The sequence below is a fragment of the Cladophialophora immunda genome, assembly GCF_000835495.1.
Source record: "Cladophialophora immunda strain CBS 83496 unplaced genomic scaffold supercont1.6, whole genome shotgun sequence".
In the NCBI taxonomy this organism is placed as follows: domain Eukaryota; kingdom Fungi; phylum Ascomycota; class Eurotiomycetes; order Chaetothyriales; family Herpotrichiellaceae; genus Cladophialophora; species Cladophialophora immunda.
This window is the reverse complement of record NW_015622546.1, coordinates 2,710,585-2,732,309: the sequence shown is the minus strand read 5'-3', so window position 1 is coordinate 2,732,309 and position 21,725 is coordinate 2,710,585. Positions and strand designations below refer to the sequence as shown.

General features: G+C 53.9%; 7 protein-coding genes across 8 annotated transcripts; 4 read left to right on the top strand and 3 right to left on the bottom strand.

The window, feature by feature from the left end:
- Positions 1–673: 673 nt before the first annotated feature.
- PV07_10487 (uncharacterized protein) lies at positions 674–1,296 on the top strand. Its single transcript, XM_016397821.1, has one exon. The coding sequence runs from the start codon at positions 692–694 to the stop codon at positions 1,013–1,015; it is 324 nt and encodes a 107-aa protein (XP_016245012.1). The 5' UTR covers positions 674–691; the 3' UTR covers positions 1,016–1,296.
- A 580-nt stretch (positions 1,297–1,876) lies between these two features.
- On the top strand, positions 1,877–9,698 carry PV07_10486 (uncharacterized protein). The gene is made up of 4 exons (XM_016397820.1): positions 1,877–2,472; positions 2,545–2,715; positions 2,781–8,540; positions 8,595–9,698. Exons 1-4 carry the CDS (start codon positions 2,290–2,292, stop codon positions 9,360–9,362), a joined length of 6,882 nt encoding a protein of 2,293 aa, XP_016245011.1. The 5' UTR covers positions 1,877–2,289; the 3' UTR covers positions 9,363–9,698.
- Positions 9,699–10,281: 583 nt separating this feature from the next.
- Positions 10,282–10,932, top strand: PV07_10485 (uncharacterized protein; the record flags this gene model as incomplete). The annotated part of the gene is made up of 1 exon (XM_016397819.1): positions 10,282–10,932. The coding sequence occupies one exon, from the start codon at positions 10,282–10,284 to the stop codon at positions 10,813–10,815; it is 534 nt and encodes a 177-aa protein (XP_016245010.1). The 3' UTR covers positions 10,816–10,932.
- A 492-nt stretch (positions 10,933–11,424) lies between these two features.
- Positions 11,425–15,720, top strand: PV07_10484 (uncharacterized protein). The gene has a single exon (XM_016397818.1). The coding sequence runs from the start codon at positions 11,559–11,561 to the stop codon at positions 15,195–15,197; it is 3,639 nt and encodes a 1,212-aa protein (XP_016245009.1). The 5' UTR covers positions 11,425–11,558; the 3' UTR covers positions 15,198–15,720.
- PV07_10483 (uncharacterized protein) lies at positions 15,262–16,544 on the bottom strand (the record flags this gene model as incomplete). The annotated part of the gene is made up of 2 exons (XM_016397817.1): positions 15,262–16,095; positions 16,242–16,544. 2 exons carry the CDS (start codon positions 16,542–16,544, stop codon positions 15,262–15,264), a joined length of 1,137 nt encoding a protein of 378 aa, XP_016245008.1.
- A 1,222-nt stretch (positions 16,545–17,766) lies between these two features.
- Positions 17,767–20,111, bottom strand: PV07_10482. 2 transcript variants are annotated; one of them, XM_016397816.1, is made up of 3 exons: positions 19,785–20,111; positions 19,489–19,689; positions 17,767–19,434 (listed from the first exon to the last, which is right to left on the bottom strand). In XM_016397816.1, exons 1-3 carry the CDS (start codon positions 20,036–20,038, stop codon positions 17,916–17,918), a joined length of 1,974 nt encoding a protein of 657 aa, XP_016245007.1. In that variant the 5' UTR covers positions 20,039–20,111; the 3' UTR covers positions 17,767–17,915. The 2 variants fall into 2 exon arrangements, with proteins under 2 accessions (XP_016245007.1, XP_016245006.1); XM_016397815.1 differs by having other exon boundaries at positions 19,489–19,678.
- Positions 20,112–20,287: 176 nt separating this feature from the next.
- Positions 20,288–21,412, bottom strand: PV07_10481 (deoxyribose-phosphate aldolase). Its single transcript, XM_016397814.1, has one exon. It carries the CDS (start codon positions 21,173–21,175, stop codon positions 20,381–20,383), a length of 795 nt encoding a protein of 264 aa, XP_016245005.1. The 5' UTR covers positions 21,176–21,412; the 3' UTR covers positions 20,288–20,380.
- Positions 21,413–21,725: the final 313 nt, after the last annotated feature.

Sequence of the window (21,725 nt, the reverse complement as noted above, 5' to 3'; positions counted from 1 at the left end):
TTTTGAGATTTTGAGATGAATCCCCGATTTCGGGTTCTCTTGATGCTTGCCTGCATCCGACGGTTGAGCTCCTCGCATGAAGCCCTCGACAGTTGCTGTGGCTGTCCCTACGGAAACGCCCCTTTTTTTGGTGGCGTTTTGCGGCTCTTTTTCTGTATCACCTCCTGGTACCAGACACTCCTGTCCGATGCAGCGGTAAGTTAGAGTCTATCATCTCACTCATGGACGGTCATGTCCCGAGTGTCAATAAACTTGTCGTCTCACAACGGCATGCCTCAGTTACCCCCTTCCCCTCCTTCTCACCCCTGCGATTTCGGGTACATGTCGGCTATCAACAGGAGTTCGTATTCCTTCTCTTTGGAGTTGACCCCCTGAACCTGCCCAGGGCAACAGTTGCGTCGACCCTTTTCTCCCTAAGATAGGAGGCTGTATCAAGAGCCATCGTGAGGGAGAGATCGTCGCCCCTTTTTCGCGAGCAGCATGTCGATGGGCTATAGAAACCACGATTCTCGACGAAATTTCTGGCTCGATCGACTCCACAGCACGCCAGATTGATCTTGCGCTAGCCGGACTGGATCCGAGGCGATACCGCAGATGGGGAAGTGCTGCAATTCTGCTGGGGGCCCAACGCCAAATTTAGATCCCAATCTGATTTCTGCACCATCGCACCTTCGCCATGCAATAATTCAGCATGCTTTTGTCGGGGGCCAATTTGCAGCCCTCAGATCGACGAGTGTCGCAACCTTGTTGCCATGAACCTCATCTCCACGTGTTGGAGCCAACGCCAAAGCGGTCCTTTCTCGGCGATGTTGCTCCTCCCCAGTCCCCTTCGCTCTCCGACCGGGACACTGTCCCCCTTGGCCTGACCCCCGTACACCCGCGTGTCTGCCACGAGAGAAACGGAAGGAGTAGGAGCAGTATATACAGGACGAGGGCGAATGAGCTTCGGGCGTCGGTGGGTTCGTGGAATGGGCGAAGAATGCACCAAAAACGGACTCCGAAATTGTATGGTTGACTGGGGCGGAGTCCGCCCTCGATGCGGCACACACACCATTGGATCTCGGGATCAGGCCTTCCCCCTGGATGTCTTGCTACATGGTTATTCAGTCATCTTGGGGCTCCAGCTGAGGCTGAGAAATGATAAGAGAGAGATACACAAGCGTCGCGATAGTCGCCACAAAATCACTCAATTATTGTTGCGGGAGAGACAGATTTAGATACGATATACGACCAAGACCCATCCATCTGTGCGACTACTCGTACTACTTGGGCCATGATGTTCGTTGTGCCCCCTTTCTGGTCTACGGCAACCAGGGAATTTTTTGTTGGATGCTTGTAGGCCTTGGGTTTCCATCCGCCCGGACGGATCTTTGGGGACACGCGATGCATTAGGACTACGGCGAGTGACCTCGGGGTATTTGCAAGGGGCATGGGTTCTGATGGCAACGTCCCGACGTCATTTGCCCGGGCTCAACAAAGAGCGTCGACAGATTTCTCGCAGAGGCCCAGCACCGCCAGCACCGAAAAAATTTCTGTTGGACTTGGGGGGATGGGGATGGGGAGTGGGTTTCGGGTTTGACTGGCGGGACAATCAAGCGGGAAGAGCTGGTGTGGGCCGCCGAATAGGCCTGGTAGCCCTGCCGGGGGCGCCTCAGCGAATAGATCGACGGTAGTGGCGAGCCTAAGCTGCCCCTGCGCCCAATCACCCCCCAGAGATTTCCGGTTGGCCCTGCTCGGCGATTCATCTGTGGTGGCTGCTCGACTCCCAACACTGATGGCCCGGAGCAAAATAGGGTCCCTCCAGGTAGAGGAGCTTAAGTCGCTGTTTGGCTGCGGCCCGCCTAGAGATCCAGCTAAACCCCGTTGTGCAGAAGCCGCTACATCCAACACGCCCAAAACAGCGTCAGGGACACATCTCATCAACGTCGTTACTCTAATATACCCTGCGCCTTCGTGTCGTCTCTCCCACACACTGCACTACAGTTTCCCTCCTCTTCTCCCCATCGCTGACTTCTATTTCTTCTCTCCTCCCTCCTTTCGCCGACAACGCTTTCCTCAACCTCTTCTCAAACCTCCCGACCTTTTCACTCCTTACCCTCACCTGCGGCAGTATAGACTTTGGGCACTCCATTTTGGGACATCGGTAATATTGGCGTAATCCCGGTCTCCTTTTTTCGGCCCTCAGAGCCCTACCACGGTCGCCTCTTTCGCCTCCTTTCTCGACCGTGATCAATCTTCTTGCAAGTGTTGTCTCAATTGCATGAGATAGATCTTTCTCCTGCACCCATCATGGCTCCCGCCGTCAACGGTGTCAATGGCACCAAGCCCCTTGCCAACGGCACGCCCAGCTCGTGGCAAGCAAAGCACAATGTGGCAGATCACTTCATTGGAGGCAACAGACTGGGGAATGCTCCCCCAAGCAAGGTCAAGGACTTTGTTCAAGAGCACGACGGTCACACCGTCATTACCTCAGTAAGTGGAATTCCAAAAGAGAGACATTTGTGTGTCCGTGCGCAGCCGCAAGCTAACATGAATGAAATTTAGGTGCTCATTGCAAACAACGGTATCGCAGCAGTTAAAGAGATCCGCTCTGTACGGAAATGGGCCTACGAGGTGTTCGGCGACGAGCGGGCCATCCAGTTCACTGTGATGGCCACGCCAGAAGATCTGCAGGCGAACGCAGACTACATTCGTATGGCCGATCGATACGTCGAGGTACGTGAGACACGAGGGATATGGAGCAAGAAAAAGAGGAGCAGCGCTGACACGTTTGACTACAGGTGCCCGGAGGCACAAATAACAACAATTACGCCAACGTCGAGCTGATTGTCGATATCGCCGAGCGGATGAACGTCCACGCAGTCTGGGCGGGCTGGGGTCACGCCTCAGAAAACCCCAAATTGCCCGAATCTCTGGCGGCCTCGCCCAAGAAAATCGTGTTTATTGGTCCTCCGGGTTCAGCAATGCGATCTCTGGGTGACAAAATCTCCTCCACAATCGTCGCACAGCACGCAAAAGTGCCCTGTATTCCCTGGTCAGGAGAGGGCGTCGACGAGGTAGAAATCGACAGTGACGGCATCGTGACCGTGAAAGACGATGTCTACGAGAAAGGCTGCGTAAATTCTGCAGAAGAAGGTCTGGAGGCCGCACGAAAAATTGGCTTCCCTGTGATGGTCAAAGCATCCGAAGGTGGTGGTGGCAAAGGTATCCGAAAAGTCGAAGACGAGTCTCATTTCGTGGAGCTCTACAACGCCGCTGCAAATGAAATTCCCGGATCTCCTATCTTCATCATGAAGCTGGCAGGAAACGCCCGACACTTGGAAGTGCAGCTACTGGCTGACCAGTATGGCAACAACATCTCAATCTTCGGCAGAGATTGCTCCGTCCAGCGACGACACCAGAAGATCATTGAAGAGGCTCCCGTCACAATAGCCAGTCAAGACACCTTCCGTAATATGGAGGCCGCCGCCGTCCGTCTCGGTGAGTTGGTCGGCTACGTCTCTGCCGGTACGGTGGAATACCTATATTCCCACGCAGACGACAAATTCTACTTCCTGGAACTGAATCCCCGTCTTCAAGTCGAGCATCCCACCACTGAAATGGTCAGCGGTGTCAACTTGCCCGCTGCTCAGCTGCAGGTTGCTATGGGTCTCCCGCTTCATCGCATCCGTGACATTCGCTTGTTGTACGGAGTCGACCCTCACACTGCAACAGAAATTGATTTCCATTTCAAGAACGAAGCCAGCTTGAAGACCCAGCGACGACCTCGTCCCAAGGGTCACTGCACGGCCTGCCGTATCACCTCAGAAGATCCGGGTGAGGGTTTCAAACCCTCGAGCGGTACGATGCACGACCTCAACTTCCGTTCGAGCTCAAATGTCTGGGGTTATTTCTCCGTCTCCTCGAACTCCAGCATTCACAGTTTCTCTGACAGCCAATTTGGTCATATCTTCGCCTACGGTGAGAACCGATCTGCTTCTCGAAAGCACATGGTTGTCGCTCTGAAGGAATTGAGTATCCGTGGAGACTTCAGGACTACCATCGAATACCTCATCAAGCTGCTGGAGACTCCAGCTTTCGAGGACAACACAATCACCACTGGATGGCTCGACCAACTCATCTCCAACAAGTTGACAGCAGAGCGGCCTGATCAAATGCTGGCCGTCCTTGCCGGTGCCGTGACCAAAGCTCACATTGCTAGCGAATCATGCATTTCTGAGTATCGCAAGGGACTCGAGAAGGGTCAAGTGCCCGCTAAAGACGTCCTCAAGACGGTCTTCCCCGTTGATTTCATCTACGAGGGCCATCGCTACAAATTCACTGTCACAAGATCCAGTCTCGACAGCTATCACGTTTTCATCAACGGGTCAAAGTGCTCTGTTGGCATCCGCTCTCTTGCAGATGGTGGCCTGCTCATGCTGGTTGCCGGTCGATCTCACAGTTTGTACTGGAAAGAAGAACCTACCGCCATTCGTCTCAGTGTTGACAGCAAGACTTGCTTGCTGGAACAAGAGAACGACCCCACTCAGCTACGAACTCCTTCACCCGGAAAGCTCGTGAAATTCACCGTCGAAAATGGTGCACATGTCAGGGCTGGCCAGGCATATGCAGAGGTTGAAGTCATGAAGATGTACATGCCTCTGATTGCTCAGGAGGACGGTGTTGTGCAATTCATCAAGCAACCAGGTGCTACTCTGGAAGGTGGTGATATCCTGGGTATATTGGCTTTGGATGATCCCTCCCGGGTCAAGACTGCGGAGACATTCACTGGTCAATTGCCAAACCTTGGACCCCCTCAGGTCGTCGGAAATAAGCCTCCTCAACGATTCGCCCTTCTCCATGGAGTCCTCCAAAATATCCTCATGGGTTTCGACAACCAGGTCATCATGGCCTCCACACTCAAGGAGTTGGTGCAAGTTCTGAGGGACCCAGAGTTGCCGTATGGCGAATGGGCTGCTCGATCATCTGCCCTGCACTCGAGAACTCCGCAGAAGCTTGATGCTCAACTTGAGCAACTTGTTGAGCGAGCACATTCGCGCCAGGCCGAGTTCCCAGCGAAGCAACTTCAAAAGGCCATCAACCGCTACATTGAGGAAAATATGTCCGCAAGCGACGGAGCCGCGCTTCACGCCACTTTGCAGCCGCTTGAAGATGTTTGCGCCAGATATTCTGATGGTCTGAAGACTCACGAATACAACGTCTTCATTGGACTTCTCGACCAGTACTACCAAGTTGAGAAACTCTTCGCTTCTGGCACCGCCCGGGATGAAGACGTGATCTTGAAGCTTCGGGAGCAGAACAAAGATGACCTCCTCTCGGTAGTTTGGACTGTCTTGTCCCACACCCGTGTTTCTGCCAAGAACAACTTGATCGTCGCCATCTTGGATATGTATAGACCTAACCAACCGAACGTTGGCAACGTCGGCAAATACTTCCGACCAGCCTTGCGCCGACTTACTGAGCTCGAATCACGGGCAACAGCCAAGGTTGCCCTCAAGGCTCGTGAGCTGCTCATTCTCTGCGCCCTACCTTCTCTTGAGGAGAGAGCATCTCAGATGGAGCACATCCTCAAATCTTCCGTGGTTGAATCGAAGTACGGAGAGACCGGCTGGGAGCATCGCGAGCCAGATCTTGACGTTTTGAGAGAAGTGGTGGACTCTCGCTACACTGTCTTTGATGTGTTGCCCCTCTTCTTCGCTCATCACGACCCATGGGTTGGTCTTGCTGCCCTTGAAGTGTACGTGCGACGCGCCTACCGTGCCTACACTGTCAAGGAAGTTGAATATCACAATGATGTTGAGCCACCATTCTTCCTCTCATGGGACTTTGTACTTCGCAAAGTGGGACAATCAGAGTTTGGGCTGCCGCTTGCATCTTCGTACCCATCTGGACAGGCAACTCCTTCACAAAACGGCAACCAGTTCAAGCGCATTACATCCGTCAGCGACTTGTCATACCTCAACAAGCTTCAAGGAGATGACGAGCCTTCCCGTAAGGGTGTCATTGCTCCCTGCCACTATCTCGACGAAGTTGATGAGTGTCTTGCTCGCGCCCTTGAGGCGTTCCCTAAAGGAGGCCCAGAGAAGCGTCCTAGCACCACACAGCATCTGATGCCGACGCTCGATAGCCAGAGAAGGCCACAAAAACCGGAGAGCATTGAAGACGAGCTGACAAACGTTTGCAACATCGCCATTCGCGACATCGAAAATCTGAGTGACGAGGAGATTCTAAATCGTGCGCAAAGCTTGATCGACGAGTACAAAGCAGAACTGTTGGCCCGAAGGGTCCGTCGTCTTACCTTCATCTGTGGCCATAAAGAAGGCACCTATCCTGGGTACTTCACCTTCCGTGGCCCTACATACGACGAAGATGTCAGCATTCGTCACAATGAACCTGCTCTTGCCTTCCAGCTTGAACTCGGAAGATTGTCGAAGTTCAAGATCAAGCCAGTATTCACAGAAAATAGAAATATCCATATTTACGAGGCTATTGGCAAGGGTGACGACAGGGACAAGGTTGTTGACAAGCGCTACTTCACTCGTGCTGTGGTCCGACCGGGTCGTTTGAAGGATGAGATTCCTACTGCTGAGTACCTAATCTCGGAGACTGATCGACTGGTCAACGACATCTGCGACGCTCTCGAGATCATCGGCAACAACAACTCTGATTTGAACCACATCTTCATCAACTTCACTCCCGTATTCAACTTGCAACCCCGAGATGTGGAGGAGCAAATTGCCGGCTTCTTGGAGCGCTTCTCCCGCAGATTCCTCCGACTCCGGGTTACTGGTGCTGAGATCAGAATCCTTTGCACTGACCCCGATAGTGGATTGCCATATCCTCTGCGGGTCATCATCACCAACACCTCTGGATATGTCGTCAAAGTCGAGACATACGTCGAAAAGAAGGCGCGCAATGGCGAATGGGTGTTCGAGAGCATTGGTGGCACTACCAAGATTGGGTCAATGCATCTTCGTCCTGTCTCGACTCCTTACCCAACCAAGGAGTGGCTGCAGCCCAAACGTTACAAGGCTCACATCATGGGCACTCAATATGTATACGATTTCCCCGAGCTCTTCAGACAGGCCATCTACAACAGCTGGAATAAGGCGGTGGCGAAGCATGCTCCGCTTGCTGAATCGAAACCAGAGATGGGCACGTGTCTTGAGTACAACGAGCTGATCCTCGACGATGGCGACAATGTCACTGAGGTGTCCCGTGAACCGGGTACCAACACATGCGGTATGGTCGCCTGGATTTTGACGGCCAAAACTCCGGAATATCCAAGAGGCAGAAAATTCATCATCATTGCCAACGATATCACCTACCAAATCGGCTCCTTCGGCCCTGTTGAGGACAGGTTCTTCAACAAATGCACAGAGTATGCTCGAAAACTGGGTATTCCTCGCATCTATCTTTCTGCCAACTCTGGTGCTCGCATTGGCATGGCCGAGGAACTCATTCCTCACTTCTCTGTTGCATGGAACGACGAGTCGAACCCAAGCTCCGGCTTCAAGTATCTCTATCTGACTCCTGAGAAGAGAGAATTGCTGAGCAAGACTGATATCATCACCGAAAAGGTTGTCGAGGACGGCGAGGAGCGACACAAGATCACGACCATTGTTGGCGCCAAGGACGGACTGGGCGTGGAATGCTTGCGTGGCTCTGGTCTCATCGCCGGCGCTACCTCCAGGGCCTATGAGGATATCTTTACCTTGACTCTTGTCACTTGCCGATCCGTTGGTATTGGTGCTTACCTTGTCCGTCTTGGACAGCGTGCTATCCAGATCGAAGGTCAACCGATTATTCTGACTGGTGCACCTGCCTTGAACAAAGTGCTGGGCAAGGAAGTCTACACGTCGAACTTGCAGCTCGGTGGCACCCAAATCATGTACAAGAACGGTGTCTCCCACATGACTGCCAGTGACGACTTCCAGGGTGTCGAAAAGATCGTGGAATGGCTGTCCTTTGTCCCTGACAAGAAGGGTCAACCGGTCCCAGTGAGCCCGCCTTCAGACCCCTGGGATCGCGACATCACCTTCTATCCACCAAGAGGACCTTACGATGTGAGAAACCTGCTTGCTGGCAAGGACGATGAAGAAGGTTTCCTGTCTGGTCTCTTTGACAAGGATTCCTTCCAGGAAGCCCTTGGTGGATGGGCCAGAACTGTGGTCGTTGGTCGCGCTCGCCTTGGTGGCATCCCCATGGGTGTTATCGCAGTTGAGACGCGCACCGTCGAGAACGTCACCCCTGCTGACCCTGCCAATGCTGACTCTATGGAGCAAATTGTGCAAGAGGCCGGTGGTGTGTGGTTCCCCAACTCCGCCTTCAAGACCGCACAGGCCTTGAGAGACTTCAACTTCGGAGAGCAACTCCCTTGCATGATCCTCGCCAACTGGCGTGGTTTCTCCGGCGGTCAGCGCGACATGTACAACGAGGTGCTCAAATATGGTTCGTACATTGTCGATGCACTCGTCAAATACGAGCAGCCAGTCTTTGTCTACATTCCGCCTTTCGGTGAGCTTCGTGGTGGTTCATGGGTAAGTTTCCAGCCATTCCCAATTTATGTCTGTGAATGCTAATATCTTTAACAGGTCGTTGTGGATCCTACCATCAACCCTGAACAGATGGAGATGTACGCCGACATTGAGTCTCGTGGTGGTGTCTTGGAGCCTGAGGGTATTGTCGGTATTAAGTACCGAAAAGAAAGACAGCTGGAGACCATGGCCCGCTTGGACCCTACATACGCCGGGCTTAAGGCTCAGTCACTCGCCAAAAACTTGAGTGCTGAACAGCTCAACGCCATCAAGGCCAAGATGACCGAACGTGAGCAACTCCTTGGGCCTATCTACCTGCAGATCGCCCTTCAATTCGCCGATCTGCACGACCGTGCTGGTCGTATGCAGGCCAAGGGTACAATCCGGATGCCTCTAGAGTGGAAGAACGCCAGACGCTTCTTCTACTGGCGTCTCCGAAGAAGATTGTCTGAAGAGGTCCTCCTTAAGAAGCTCAACGCAAGCTTGGCTGCAGGCACGACCGCGGTCACCACCACCGCCACCACCACCACCACCACCAACGGTATGGCACAAAGAGAGCTGAACCTCGCCACCTTGAAGAACTGGTCTGGTCTGCTCGATGCTGAGTTCGAGAAGGACGACCGCAAGGTGGCTGAGTGGTATGAGAGCCACAGGAAAGAGGTCTATGCTAAGATTGATGCCGTCAAGACTGAAGCGGTCAGCAAGCGGGTTGCAGAGCTGCTGATGGGTAACAAAGAAGGTGGGTTGAAGGGAGTGCGTGAAGTGTTGAGCCTTGTGCCCACGAGCGAGCGGGAGCAGCTGGTCAAGTACTTGACTGGTGTATGAGGGTTGTAAGGAGCATAGACTTGATGATGGTTTTTGGATGGTATGGAAATTGAAACGCCAGAGGGTTACGAGAGCAATTTTTGGGAGCGCAATGGGTCTGGCTAATCGGCGGGACCTTCTATGGTGTTTTGTTTCTCTAGCTTCTTTCGTGAATACATAGCATGTTAAAAGCAGGTTTATATCACTGGCACATGTGTTTCCTGGTACTTCTGCCCTTCTCTTCATCAATCCTTGGTGGACAAAAAGCAGCTGTTGACGCGGCGTAGAGGGGCGGAGCATGAAACAAGGCGGGCAACGAGATCGTCCACGTAGCTAACCAGGGTTCAAACACTGCTGGTATGTCTCGCCATGGCTTCAAGCAGGGTAATATATCATGGTTCGAGCCTCTGCTGGCCACTAACGATCCCCGGCAGTGTTGGCGATGCTGACAGCGCATTTTATCAGCTGAGGACTTATACGAATCCCCCGCCTCGTATTCCTTTTTGAAGCCGCCTCTAAGGTTGTCCTCGCCGGACCGGATACGATGATCGAAGGTCTTCCAGCAGACTTGGTTGGTAGGGAAGGCTTGGTCGTCCAATATGCCGTCTGGACCAAGAATACAGAGACAGAGACCCTTCAAAAGCAAGTTGGACCTGCCTACTGGCTGTTGACAGTGTGCAGGACACGGCCTGAGCCAGCCTCATCGGCTTGACAGATCGTATTCCAGAGGTCGAACACGGACTGACCTTGTGATGCCCAACGTTCACAAAAGAGATAAAAGAGGGAACATGATCCCAGAGGTTTCTCTCCCAACTCCTCGTACCTTTCGTTGCATTAACTGCTATTGCTGCACAATCTCAAACCATCTTCAGACTGACATCATTGCTCACAGCGCTCACCTTGGACAGAACCTCCTTGTGTCTGGAACTGTTGTCCAAACATGTCCGTCCCTACCAAGCCCGCCTTCGTCCACTACGGGGACTTTGACAGCACGACCCGCAAACTCCCCGTGATGGAATTCATGGAACGCTTCCGCGACGACTACGACACCAAGTCGTTTGATCCGAAATGGTACGCTCCCGACTTCACGTACGTCGGGCCGGACGGGACCGTGTACGAGGGCCGCGACAAGGGCCTCGAGGCCATGAAAGCCCTGTACGGCCCGCTGCCCAACTGGCGCCACGAGGCGTTCTACCTGAACTGCTACGAGGTCGACCCCGGGTACGAGATGATCGGCAAGGCGACGCTCTGGGGGAACCTCCCAGGCGAGCCGACCGAGGGGGAGGCGAAGAAGACCGACGGAGAGGGGAAGAAGTGGGACCTGGCCATCCCCGGCGCGTATCGCTTTCACTATGTCAAGGAAGGAGACGGCGGCTTCGTCTTGAAGAGGATCGAGCTCACCGGGGACACGGGTCCATTGATGGTCGGCCTGCTCAAGAGGGGTGTTCTCTCCTCCAAGGACTTGGGAATCTGATTTTTGTGAGTGAGAGAGAGCGCCCTCTGTGCTGGAATGGGAATCACAATGGGAGCGGAGCAGCGCAGGGATGGCAGGGAGGGGTGCTAATCGACCGTGGCGGGATCCCTGAGTTGCTTGAATGCTTGGTTGTGATATGGATGTTCCATTTATCATTCTATAATTGCGATCTGAGTCCGAAAAGTTTAGTTGCTCTAATATCAAGCACTTGCGATATTTTTGAGACTATCGGTTTAGGAGTATATGCATTCACCGTTCATGAAAAGGAAGACCAATACTCCAAAGGGGCCGTTAGGCTGAGATTGTCAGAATGTAGCAGAATTCCGTGATACTGGGTGCCGAGATAGAGTTGATCAGTATACAAGTATTCACATCGACAGAGCCTATCACAGGAGCGCCGATAAGCCAGAAAAGATATGTTGCTGGCAAGCCTCCTGCTCGCGGTCCGAAAGGAGCAATGGAAAATCTCAGCCTCTGACGAGGCTGGAATGACGTACCTGACTATTATATTTTAGGTTAGTTTGACAATGCGCGAGGCTCTGCTATCGATAAGGGCTGCGGAGCCTGCGCATAGAACTTTTTTCTACTGCTGCATTTCGAAACTTGAAGCCCACGGTCATTTCTTGCGGGCGGCCAGCGCTGGTGTTAGAGTGCTTGATTGTTGTGTCTAAGCCTGGCTTCTACCAGTACGACATTCTCCCTGCATGAGCGAGTTTTAGTGGTTCAATGACAAGCTTGACACGATGTCAACGACGACAACCCAGACCAGCACCAAATGGTCGGTAGAATACGACACTGTCCGCCGCCATAAGCTCTTCAGAAACACGCCGAAAGATCGCAGCGCCTTTCCGGCTCTTCAAGCCGCAGTTAAACCACATATCGAGTCCTTTAACGCCCTGTGGGACGAGAAACTCATCGACGCCGGGCTCAAAGACATCGGAATCTACACCGTTGTCGATGGCGATCTACGAAACCCGAGCCGAGCTATTCAACGCAACAAGCTTGACCTGAGAGTGACGGAGGTCATACTAGAGAAACCTACCCTCCCTCCGAGTAACAAATTCAGCATTGAAGACCGGAACATATACCCTTCCGAATGTCGGGAGCGGCACACCACCTACAGAGGAAGATTAAGAGCGAGGCTGCAGTACAGAATAAACAATGGCGACTGGCAGGAGTCCGTACGGGATCTCGGACAGATGCCAATCATGTTACGGTCCAACAGATGTCACCTCGAGAAGTTCTCGCCCGCACAGATGGTACGCCACAAGGAGGAGTCTGAAGAGATGGGCGGCTACTTTATCGTCAATGGGAACGAAAAGCTCATCCGCATGCTGATAGCGACAAGGAGGAATTACCCCATGGCCATCTCGAGGTCTGCCTTTGCCGCGAGAGGCCCTACCTTTTCGAAGTTCGCAATCCAGATTCGGTCCGTGCGGCCAGACCAGACTTCGCATTCCAACGTCCTCCATTACCTAACAGATGGGAACGTCACTTTTAGATTTTCGTGGAGGAAAAGCGAATACCTGGTCCCGGTGGTCATGATCCTGAAAGCTCTGGTGGACACGAACGACCGCGAGATTGCGGAAGGCATCATCGGCTCGTCGGCCTCCAATAAAACACCTAGCTCGTTTGTCGCCGACCGGACGGAGCTTCTCCTGCGGACTTACAAAGCATACAATCTCAAAACACGGACGCAGACACTGGCATATCTCGGAGAGAAATTCAGACCTGTTCTAATGCAGCCTATCACAATGTCTGATGAGAAAGTGGGCGAGGAGTTTTTGAGGAAGATTGTCCTGCCACATCTCGGCAACGTCGACGTCACACCCTCCCAAAACAACGACAAATTCCAGCTGATTCTGTTCATGATCAGAAAGCTCTATGCACTCGCTGCAGGCGACTGTGCTCTGGACAATCCTGATGCGGTCTCTAGTCAAGAAGTCCTGCTGGGAGGGTTTTTGTACGGTATGATCTTGAAGGAGAACATATACGAGTGGCTGGTTGGCATCGGTGCTGTAGCCCGGGACTGGATCAGGGCTAAGAACGACGCCAAATTCACAGACCCCTCGTTTGAAGCGGACTTCCTCCCCAAAATCGTCAGGAGGACGAACGAAAATATTGCAGGGAAACTGGAATACTTCCTCTCGACGGGAAATCTGGTCAGTCAAACTGGACTCGATCTGTCTCAGACATCAGGTTTTACAATCATGGCCGAGAAAATCAATTTCTACCGATTCATCAGCCACTTCCGGTGTATACATCGAGGTGCCTTTTTCGCGCAGTTGAAAACGACCACTGTACGCAAGCTGTTGCCAGAAAGCTGGGGATTTCTTTGTCCCGTTCACACTCCTGACGGGGCTCCATGCGGCCTTTTGAACCACTTGGCCCACCAGTGCCAAGTTCAAATTAAGCGGATTGACACTTCTGGTATTGAGAAAGCAGTTCTTCAGCTCGGACTATCTTCCGCGCCTTCGATGACTATTAGTGAGAGTCTTTCCGTCCAACTTGAAGGCCGTATTTTGGGATACTGCGCGGCAAAGAGGGCGAGGGAAATTGCCCAGCTTCTACGACATTGGAAGGTGAATGGAGAGCACAACATCCCGAATGAACTAGAAATAGGCTATGTCCCCACCTCGAATGGCGGTCTCTATCCTGGCCTGTACCTCTTCACTGATCCATCGCGGATGCTGCGACCTGTTAAGTACATTCCGGCAGACAAGCTCGACTACGTCGGACCATTTGAGCAGCAATACATGAACATTGCTTGCGTGGATGCGGACATCATACCCAGTTTGACCACCCACATCGAGTTCAAGCCCACAAACGTCCTATCAATCCTTGCCAATATGACCCCCTTTTCAGATTTTAACCAGTCGCCTCGAAACATGTACCAGTGTCAAATGAGCAAGCAAGCAATGGGAACTCCTTCCTCAAACATGATGTGTCGAACCGACAACAAAGCATATCTGCTTCAGACAGGGCAGACGCCGGTTGTAAGACCTCCGCTGTACAACGAGTACGGCCTGGACAACTTCCCCAACGGAATGAACGCCGTCGTGGCGGTCATCTCGTACACCGGCTACGATATGGACGACGCTATGATAATTAACAAATCCTCTCATGAGCGAGGGTTTGGTGATGGTGTCATCTACAAGACCAAGGTTTACAAGCTCAACGAAGATTCAAGGGCGGCTCGGTCAAAGACTGAGATCAAATCACTTTTCGGCTTTGCTGAAGGCGACCCGAACATCTCCGAAGAGGTGATTCAGGCGCTTGATTCTGATGGCCTGCCCGCCGTTGGGACAAAAGTTGGCGAGGGGTCGATCGTTCTCGCCTACCACAGTGTCATGTTCGATCCATCGGAAGGCAAGCTCAAGAACTTGGACGGAAATACCAAGTACTTCAAATACAAGGATGCCGAAGAAGCCTACATTGATCAAATCCGACTGATTGGCTCCGAGACAGGAGATCAACCTTGTCAGGCGATTAGCATCAAATACCGGATTCCCAGACGACCTATCATCGGTGACAAGTTCTCTTCAAGGCACGGACAAAAAGGTGTGTGTTCGATGCTGTGGCCGAGCGAGGATATGCCCTACAGCGAGTCTGGAATCCAACCAGACGTCATCATCAACCCACACGCTTTTCCGTCTCGAATGACCATTGGCATGTTTGTGGAGTCTCTGGCTGGCAAATCCGGAGCTCTTCACGGCCTCGCTCAAGATTGCACGCCTTTCTCCTTTGACGAGGACAATACCGCAGGCAATTATTTCGGTGATCAGCTTCTACAGGCCGGGTACAACTTCTATGGCAACGAGCCCATGTACAGTGGCATCACCGGCAAGGAGTTCGCTGCTGACATCTACATTGGGGTGGTCTACTACCAAAGGTTGAGGCACATGGTCAGCGACAAGTTCCAGGTGCGCACGACCGGGCCGGTAAACGCTCTGCATGGGCAGCCCATCAAAGGAAGAGCTAAAGGCGGTGGCATCCGTGTTGGAGAAATGGAGCGTGACTCATTGATTGCGCACGGTTGTGCATATCTGCTGCAGGATCGACTCATGGACTGCAGCGACAAGCAACGGGCTTGGGTGTGTCGGAGTTGCGGCAGTTTCTTGAGCACCATGATGGTGCCGAATCAGTTCACCATCAAAAGGAGAGGGGGCAGAGTCGAGCCGAGCGGAATGGTAAGGTGTCGGGCCTGTGCGAGACCCGCGACGTTCCAGGATAGTAAGATCGCGGTGTGGGAGGATGGAGCGGGAAGAAAATTCGTGGGCGGTGATAACACGACGGTGGTCAATGTGCCGGGAGTCCTGAGGTATCTGGACGTTGAGCTGGCGGCGATGGGGGTAAGGACGACGTTTGAGATTGAGGGATAAGGGTCGCAGGACACCGGAGCCCGAAGCTGCAATGAAAAGAAGTTCCTGCTGCCTACCTAGGTACCTACATGGTGACCACCTCCTGCCCAGGGCCCATGCCTTTCTCAGTCTGTTTCTTCTCCGTCCCTCCCTTGTCCGGATTGATCAGCCCCAGCCGGACGGCAAAATCACTTCTGCCCATCTCCTTGACCAATTCCTTGGCCATGTCCAACCGTCTCGCATAGTTCTTGACACTGTCTGGCGTGCCTGCAACCGCGACCGTCCTGCCGTTCATGACCAACTCGTCCACCTGGGAGTTCTGGTACACGAGCAGCAAATGGCCGGCCAGCACGGCTCCCACCAGGGTGCCTTTCTCGGCGTCGGTCGCGCCGCCCAGGGCCACGACGGCGAGGTACACCAGCATGCGCGCGACCCAGTCCAGACCCTCCACCAGCGCCGCGCAGGCCGGGGATTGCGGGCGCCCCAGCCACGCGCCCGAGGTAACGGCCTTCAAGTCGTCGACCAGGCCGCGGATGCGCACCCAGCGGTCCTCGGAGAGCAGCACGAGCAGATCGCCCCGGACGCCTGGCTCGGGGGCGCCGCGCCATGCTCCCGCGGCCGGCGACGTGCGGGCGCGCAGGGCGATGACGGAGAGGATGCGCGAGAGGATGAGCAGCGCGAGGGATGCCACAAGGGCCACGCTGGGGGAATCCGTCTGCGAGGGGAAGAGCGTGAGGCCGGCGACGAGCAAGAGGCCCGGCATGCTGGAGAGTAATGACGCCCGGCGGCGGGACCATGTCTTGTCGTCAGGCCCGGCGCGCGAGGGAGGAGGGTGCACGTCGAGCGTCGTCAAGTGGCCCGTCCGTCCGACTTTCTGGAGATACATGACCGTGGCCTGGTTCTCGACGCGGAAGACATACTAGCATTTCGTCGCCAGATAGTTAGCCTGTGAGATGCGGTGGTCCACTCGCAAAGAAAACCCCTTGATACTATGTAATTGACATGGACGAGTTGTTCAACCATTCATTTATTTGTTCTACCAAGACTCCCCGAAGCACAACTTACACCGGTAGTCATGGCCGCGCAGGCCGGGAACTCGCCCTGGTTCAGCGCGCTGGGGTTCAGCCCTGTCTGCATGCCCAGGCAGAGCTTGAACGCTTCCAGACACGCATCGAGCACGGAAGACAGGAGCGCCAACGAGAATAGGGCCCGCGCGTGGGTGTGGGTGTGGGTGTCCGTGTATAGTGCGGCGGAGGTGTGTATGGGCGTCAAGCCCGGGGTGGCGGAAGGGGTTGCGAGGAGCAGGATCGGGAGGAGGGAGAGGGACAGGTTGAGGTTGAAGTTGAGGCTGAGGTTCAGCAAGCCCATCTTTATCCACGCCTTGTTCTGGACTTGACTTGGTCTTTGTCGAAGTCTTTCGAGATCGGGAAGATAGATAGATACCTAGGTAGATACCGTATATTGTATGTTCGTGGATGGTGGATGATATTGGGACAGGGCACTTAAATCATTAACGGGACGTGGAACAGGACATCCCTCTCTTTCCATGCAGACGATTATATCTGCCCTTGATATGCAAGGCAACCAACCAGCCTCCTTCAGCCTGACACTAGGAATATGTGACACAACAAGGCTGAAGGCGCCTAGGTATCTATGCCTCTGTACCGCCGGGAAATCCAGGCCTTGGGTTTAGGCGGCCAACGAACAGGAACCTATAGTCGACTCGTATCGCCCCAACCAAATATCAGCCTTGCGTTCTTATGTTTCTATACGTCGTTCAAACAAGGCCGCCTTGAAGGTCGATGTCCCGGGTGTTCGTGAGAGCGAGCGTGTCTCTTAAGTCAACTTCTCATTCGGACCCTCCCCCAGAAACCCTCAAGCGCTTGTTCCTCTCACGTCCAAGGTTACCCAAATTCCGCCATCAGGCTACTATATGCCTGCAATTACCATCGATGCCCTACAATTCCCCGGGCCCCCCACGGCCACCACCACAATTCTCAACATCCCATTCGACGTGCCGGCAGCACCTTCAAGCACCCGTTCATATTACAACCCGGCCGCCACCACCGCGCCCCGGGATCTACAAACGCCAATAGGGGGTCCAAATCCCAACCGGGCACCGGCGCCGTACGGTATATCGTAAGCTGGTGACTCGACAGGACTACTTGGCCGACAGTATGATGTCTCCAGATCGAGCCTCTAGAACCTCGTCCTTCGGTGGCCTCGCGGATTGGGGAATCGGATTGCCGCCAGTAATCACATCTCTGGGACTGTTTCTGGTCCCGCTCTGGTGATAGTCGTATGGATCGCATAGTGCACGACAAGGTACACAAGTCACTTACTTATAGAGACGATAAAAGGAGGGAGAACGGCCGAGGCAGGATCGGGGCTGGCGAGGCTGACTCGCGAAGTGCATTTAGGGAGAGGATGTTGGCATCCAGGGGAGTCCCTCCAAAAGCGGCGGGCACTTGGCGCCGCCACATTCGGCGGGAGGTTTCCCTGCAACCCCGCGACCAACATCAGGCTGGTGAGGCTCGCTACGTACCTTGTCTCTTCTCCCGTATAACCAGGCGTTATACGCGAGGCAATGCAAAGATCACCCAAAAATAAAAGAATTGGCACTACGAAGTCTGTTACAGAAAGCCCTCTCAGGCTGGCGATCCGGAATGCAAATTGTCCTCAGCTCTTTGATCAAAGTCTATCGTCCCGTCTAGAAAAGCAGCCAGCGACGGTCGTTCGTCAACCCTCGTCACCGTGGTTGTCCTTGACAGCGTCGTCCGCATCGCTATCTTCGTCGTCGGCGCCGACATCCGCATCGTTGTCTAATAGAGCATTCGCACTCTTCGTCTTTCCCCCTTCGAGCGCTCCGACCGGTGCAACCAGCGGTTTCGTCTTGGTCGCTTCGACGCCGCCGGACGTGACAAACAAGAAAGGCTCGCTGGGGAAGTTGTCGACATGGTTGAAGAAGTTGCCAAAGACGTTGTCCTTCTCCTCGTCCCGGTACATGCGCTCGTAGATCTGTTCTTGCTTGAACGCGTCCATCTCCGCCCTGTACTTGTCAAAGTCGATGGCTTCTTTGGCGAGTGCGTCCTTAGCGCGCTTGTTGTAGGATTCGAACACCGGGCGCTCGAGCAGAAGGCCCAGGCTGGGAGCCTTGGGGATCGACAGCCTGTCGGGGCCCATGCTCTCCACCAGCCGTTGGGGGTCACACCCGCAACGCACCACCAGCGCGACCATCCCGACCATCTTGCGGATCTGGTGCATCATGAAACTCTGCCCGTGGACTTTCATGCTCAGCCACTCCGTGCCGTTGATCAGGATCGGCGTCCTGTTGACCAGGAAGGATTTGATCACTCGCTTGGCGCTGGGGTCCTTGAAGGTCTTCTGGATGGTGTAGTTGTGATAGTTGCGAGTGCCGACAAATAGATTGAGCGCCTTTTGGATTCGGTCAAGCCGTTCAGGCGGGATGCGGTAGGCCCGCTTGGCTGCAATGTAGGCTTGCCGGATGCGTTTCATGGCCTCGTCGAGGATGCGCGGTCGCGATGGTTTCGCTTGATCTGTCGAGTCTTCCGCTAGGGAGGAGGGTTCTTCGCCGTTGCTGTTTACAGGAGTCTTGTCCTGCGATTCTGCGCCTTTGTTTTCGGCTTCTTGTAACCCCTCTGGCTTGGAGGTTTCAGGTTCAACCTCCACCGCTGTGGAACTCGACGGGTCTGCACCACCATCCTCGGGGCCTTCTGCTTTCAGCCACAGTGCCTTCTCCAGAATGGCACGGATCTCTTCGTCATATTCCGCCAGAATTGGCTTGATCATCTCCTCGTCCACCTTCTCCCAGTATCCCAACACTTCTTCTTGTCTCTTCCTGTACCCGTCCACATCGCCCTTTTTCTCCGCCCACTTTTCACAGTTTCTGCCCAGAAAACTGCTAGGGTGTGGTGGCAGAAAGCTATGTGTAGGAATTAGGTACTCATATATCCGCGAGTCAACCATCTGATAGGCACTGAAACTGTTGTTTGTCCGTTCGTACCCCCAAACCCGAATCTGGGGAGTCAGGTTGTCGTTGATCTTTTTCACGATATCCTCGTCCTCGATGATCAATTTCAGGGATATCACGTTGCCGGCGGCGTGGACGCCCTTGTCGGTCCGGGCGCATCGCACAAAGGAAGATTTCTTGGGATCGTCCGCGTTGGCTTTGGAGATGGCTCCGGCCGCAACAAAGGCTTGGAAGAGGTCGCCTTCGATCGTTTTCTGATCATGCGCTCTGGACCCATGGGAGTGAGTGACGAAAAACAACCAGTCGCGCGGGCAATCTTACAGCTGCATCCCCTTGTAACCGGTCCCAGCATAGCCAATAAGCACAGCGACCTTCTTTTTCGGTCTCCTCTCCTCGGCCGCGAGCACTTCATCGCTGAATTTTGTAGCGTAAATGGGCAGTTCGTCCTTGCCATGGTCGATCCGTTGGCGTTTGGCGGCTTGCTCATCTTCGTTCCGTTGCCTTTTGTCTACTTTGTTCTTACTTAGCAAGTCAGTCTTGAACATCTGAAGAGGGTGTGAGGGCGCCATCGCGAACTGCCTCGCTGGGTACATTCCTGGAGGGAAGATGAGACTTACGCCCACTCCTTCCTCCCCATATCTCTCTTCTTGCCCTGACGACCTCCTCGACCACCTCTGGCCTCTCGCCCTGCAGCAGCATTCTGATGCGAACGTCTTGCATCTGGACGACCATGTTCCGGTTCAGGAACTTGCGCTGCTCCTCCTCTGGGAGAGGTTGGAGTCCTGGACTCGGCGTTGTTGCTATTGGCACTTGAGGAGCCCTCGGGCGCACCTGGCGCTGGCACGGGGGCCTTCGAAATGCCAGTCTCCATGTTGGCGACCTGTAGAACATGAAAACAAGAGACGAAGCTCCAACATCGGCGACAGCTGCACCTATTTCCAAAAATTTCTGGGTGTGCTCTCCAACTGCGACTCGGGGACTTGCGCTTTTCCCCGCAAAAAGCGCTTCGCTGATTCGCCGCGGGAAGAGGGTACGGTGAGGCAGAATATAGGCAGGTGCAATATGGGAGCCGGCGCTCTGGCTCACTCAAGCATCCTTCGCCTTTGATACTTGTTGTCGTTGTTGAGGGTGATCATTCTATTCATGTAGATCATGCTATCTGCTGTCTGTGCGCGCTTCAAGCCCATTCCGAATGGCTACCCCCTCTACAGCTCTAATAAGCCGCCCCATTGGTGGCAGCTCCAGCCATGGGCTTGACTTCCACCTCAACCGGTTCGTCGCCTATCCCTCTCTTTTTCGCCTCTTCCAGAATCGCAACTGTTGCAGTGGCTCCTATCCTTGTGACGCCAATGGACATGACATAGAGCAAATCGTCCAACGTGCGGACTCCCCCTGCGGCTTTGATCTGGATGCCCGGTTTAGCGTACCTTCTCATGAGCTTCAAATGAGGTACGGTGGCGCCCTTGTACGCGTACATGCCGTTGGGCTGCTTGACGAATCCATAGCCCGTCGACGTCTTGACGAAGGCGACGTCAAGCTCCGAACAGATCTCACACAGCTTGACGATGTGCTCGTCCCGTAGAAAATCGTTCTCGAATATGACCTTCAGGATCGCCCCTTTGTCCCGCACTGCCGCGTTGATTGCTCCGATTTCCTCGGCGACGTACTCCCAGTCACCGGAGAGGACTTTGCCGATATTGACCACCATATCGACCTCTGTGCCCCCTGCTTCCGCGGCCTTCGCTGCCTCAAAAACCTTGACTTCGATCGTGCTGTTGCCAGCGGGAAAGCCAATGACGGGGCAGACCGCAACGCCTGATCCCTCCAGGGCGCCCTTCGCCTGCGCGATTGCATACGGCTTGACGCAAGCCGTGGCTGTCTGGTACTTCTTCGCGATTTCCAGTCCGGCTTGAATTTCCTGGTCCGTCATGGTCGGATGTAAAAGGGAGTGATCAATCATTTTGGCTATCTGTGACAGGGTCACTTTGATTGTTTTCGGCTCTGACATGGTGTTGAGTGATGTTTTGGGTGGTATGACCTTGGTGATACTCCTGGCGTTTACTACTCTGAACGCCGTATTGCTTTCGTAGAAAAGGAAGGGTGAATGAATGGACTAGATTGGCACCACAGGAACCAAGAGCAACCGAGATTCTCTTCCCACAGACTTCAGGTTTGGTGCTTGGGTTCTGGTCGACAAAACTCCAAGTCGCATTCTAATATTTGGGAGTCGGGGTGAATGGGTGGGCTTCCGCATCTGGAAAACCCGCTCCATTTTGGAGAACTTTGCGGACCGATTGCTCGTGTTGAAATAGCTCATACCAGGTGACTCAAGACAGGACAGGCAGAGCCTCGTGTCTACTTGAAATATTGTATCTGTGAGGACGCTGGAACAATTCGACGTCCAATGCTATGGTGTGCAAGCCATATATACCAGACAAGCCGCGGCTTTGTTGCCCTGACCAACTACCGCAAGTATTGTCCTCGGTCAAACGTGATTCGCTGACGAGGACCATATTGGGAAGGTTTTGATTGCCTTCCAAGCCATCAGACCGCTGTAT

What these genes read in the sequence shown, in the direction of transcription:
- PV07_10484 (XM_016397818.1), top strand. Translation starts at nt 11,559, where the DNA reads ATGTCAACGACGACAACCCAGACCAGCACCAAATGGTCGGTAGAATAC.
- PV07_10486 (XM_016397820.1), top strand. Translation starts at nt 2,290, where the DNA reads ATGGCTCCCGCCGTCAACGGTGTCAATGGCACCAAGCCCCTTGCCAAC. An exon ending in GTCACACCGTCATTACCTCA is followed by an intron (nt 2,473 to 2,544) that starts GTAAGTGGAATT and finishes AATGAAATTTAG; the next exon opens with GTGCTCATTGCAAACAACGG. An exon ending in AGCTTCGTGGTGGTTCATGG is followed by an intron (nt 8,541 to 8,594) that starts GTAAGTTTCCAG and finishes TATCTTTAACAG; the next exon opens with GTCGTTGTGGATCCTACCAT.
- PV07_10482 (XM_016397815.1), bottom strand. Translation starts at nt 20,058, where the DNA reads ATGTTCTACAGGTCGCCAACATGGAGACTGGCATTTCGAAGGCCCCCG. An exon ending in ATGGGGAGGAAGGAGTGGGC is followed by an intron (nt 19,679 to 19,784) that starts GTAAGTCTCATC and finishes GTAAGAACAAAG; the next exon opens with TAGACAAAAGGCAACGGAAC. An exon ending in GGTTACAAGGGGATGCAGCT is followed by an intron (nt 19,435 to 19,488) that starts GTAAGATTGCCC and finishes CCATGGGTCCAG; the next exon opens with AGCGCATGATCAGAAAACGA.
- PV07_10487 (XM_016397821.1), top strand. Translation starts at nt 692, where the DNA reads ATGCTTTTGTCGGGGGCCAATTTGCAGCCCTCAGATCGACGAGTGTCG.
- PV07_10481 (XM_016397814.1), bottom strand. Translation starts at nt 21,175, where the DNA reads ATGTCAGAGCCGAAAACAATCAAAGTGACCCTGTCACAGATAGCCAAA.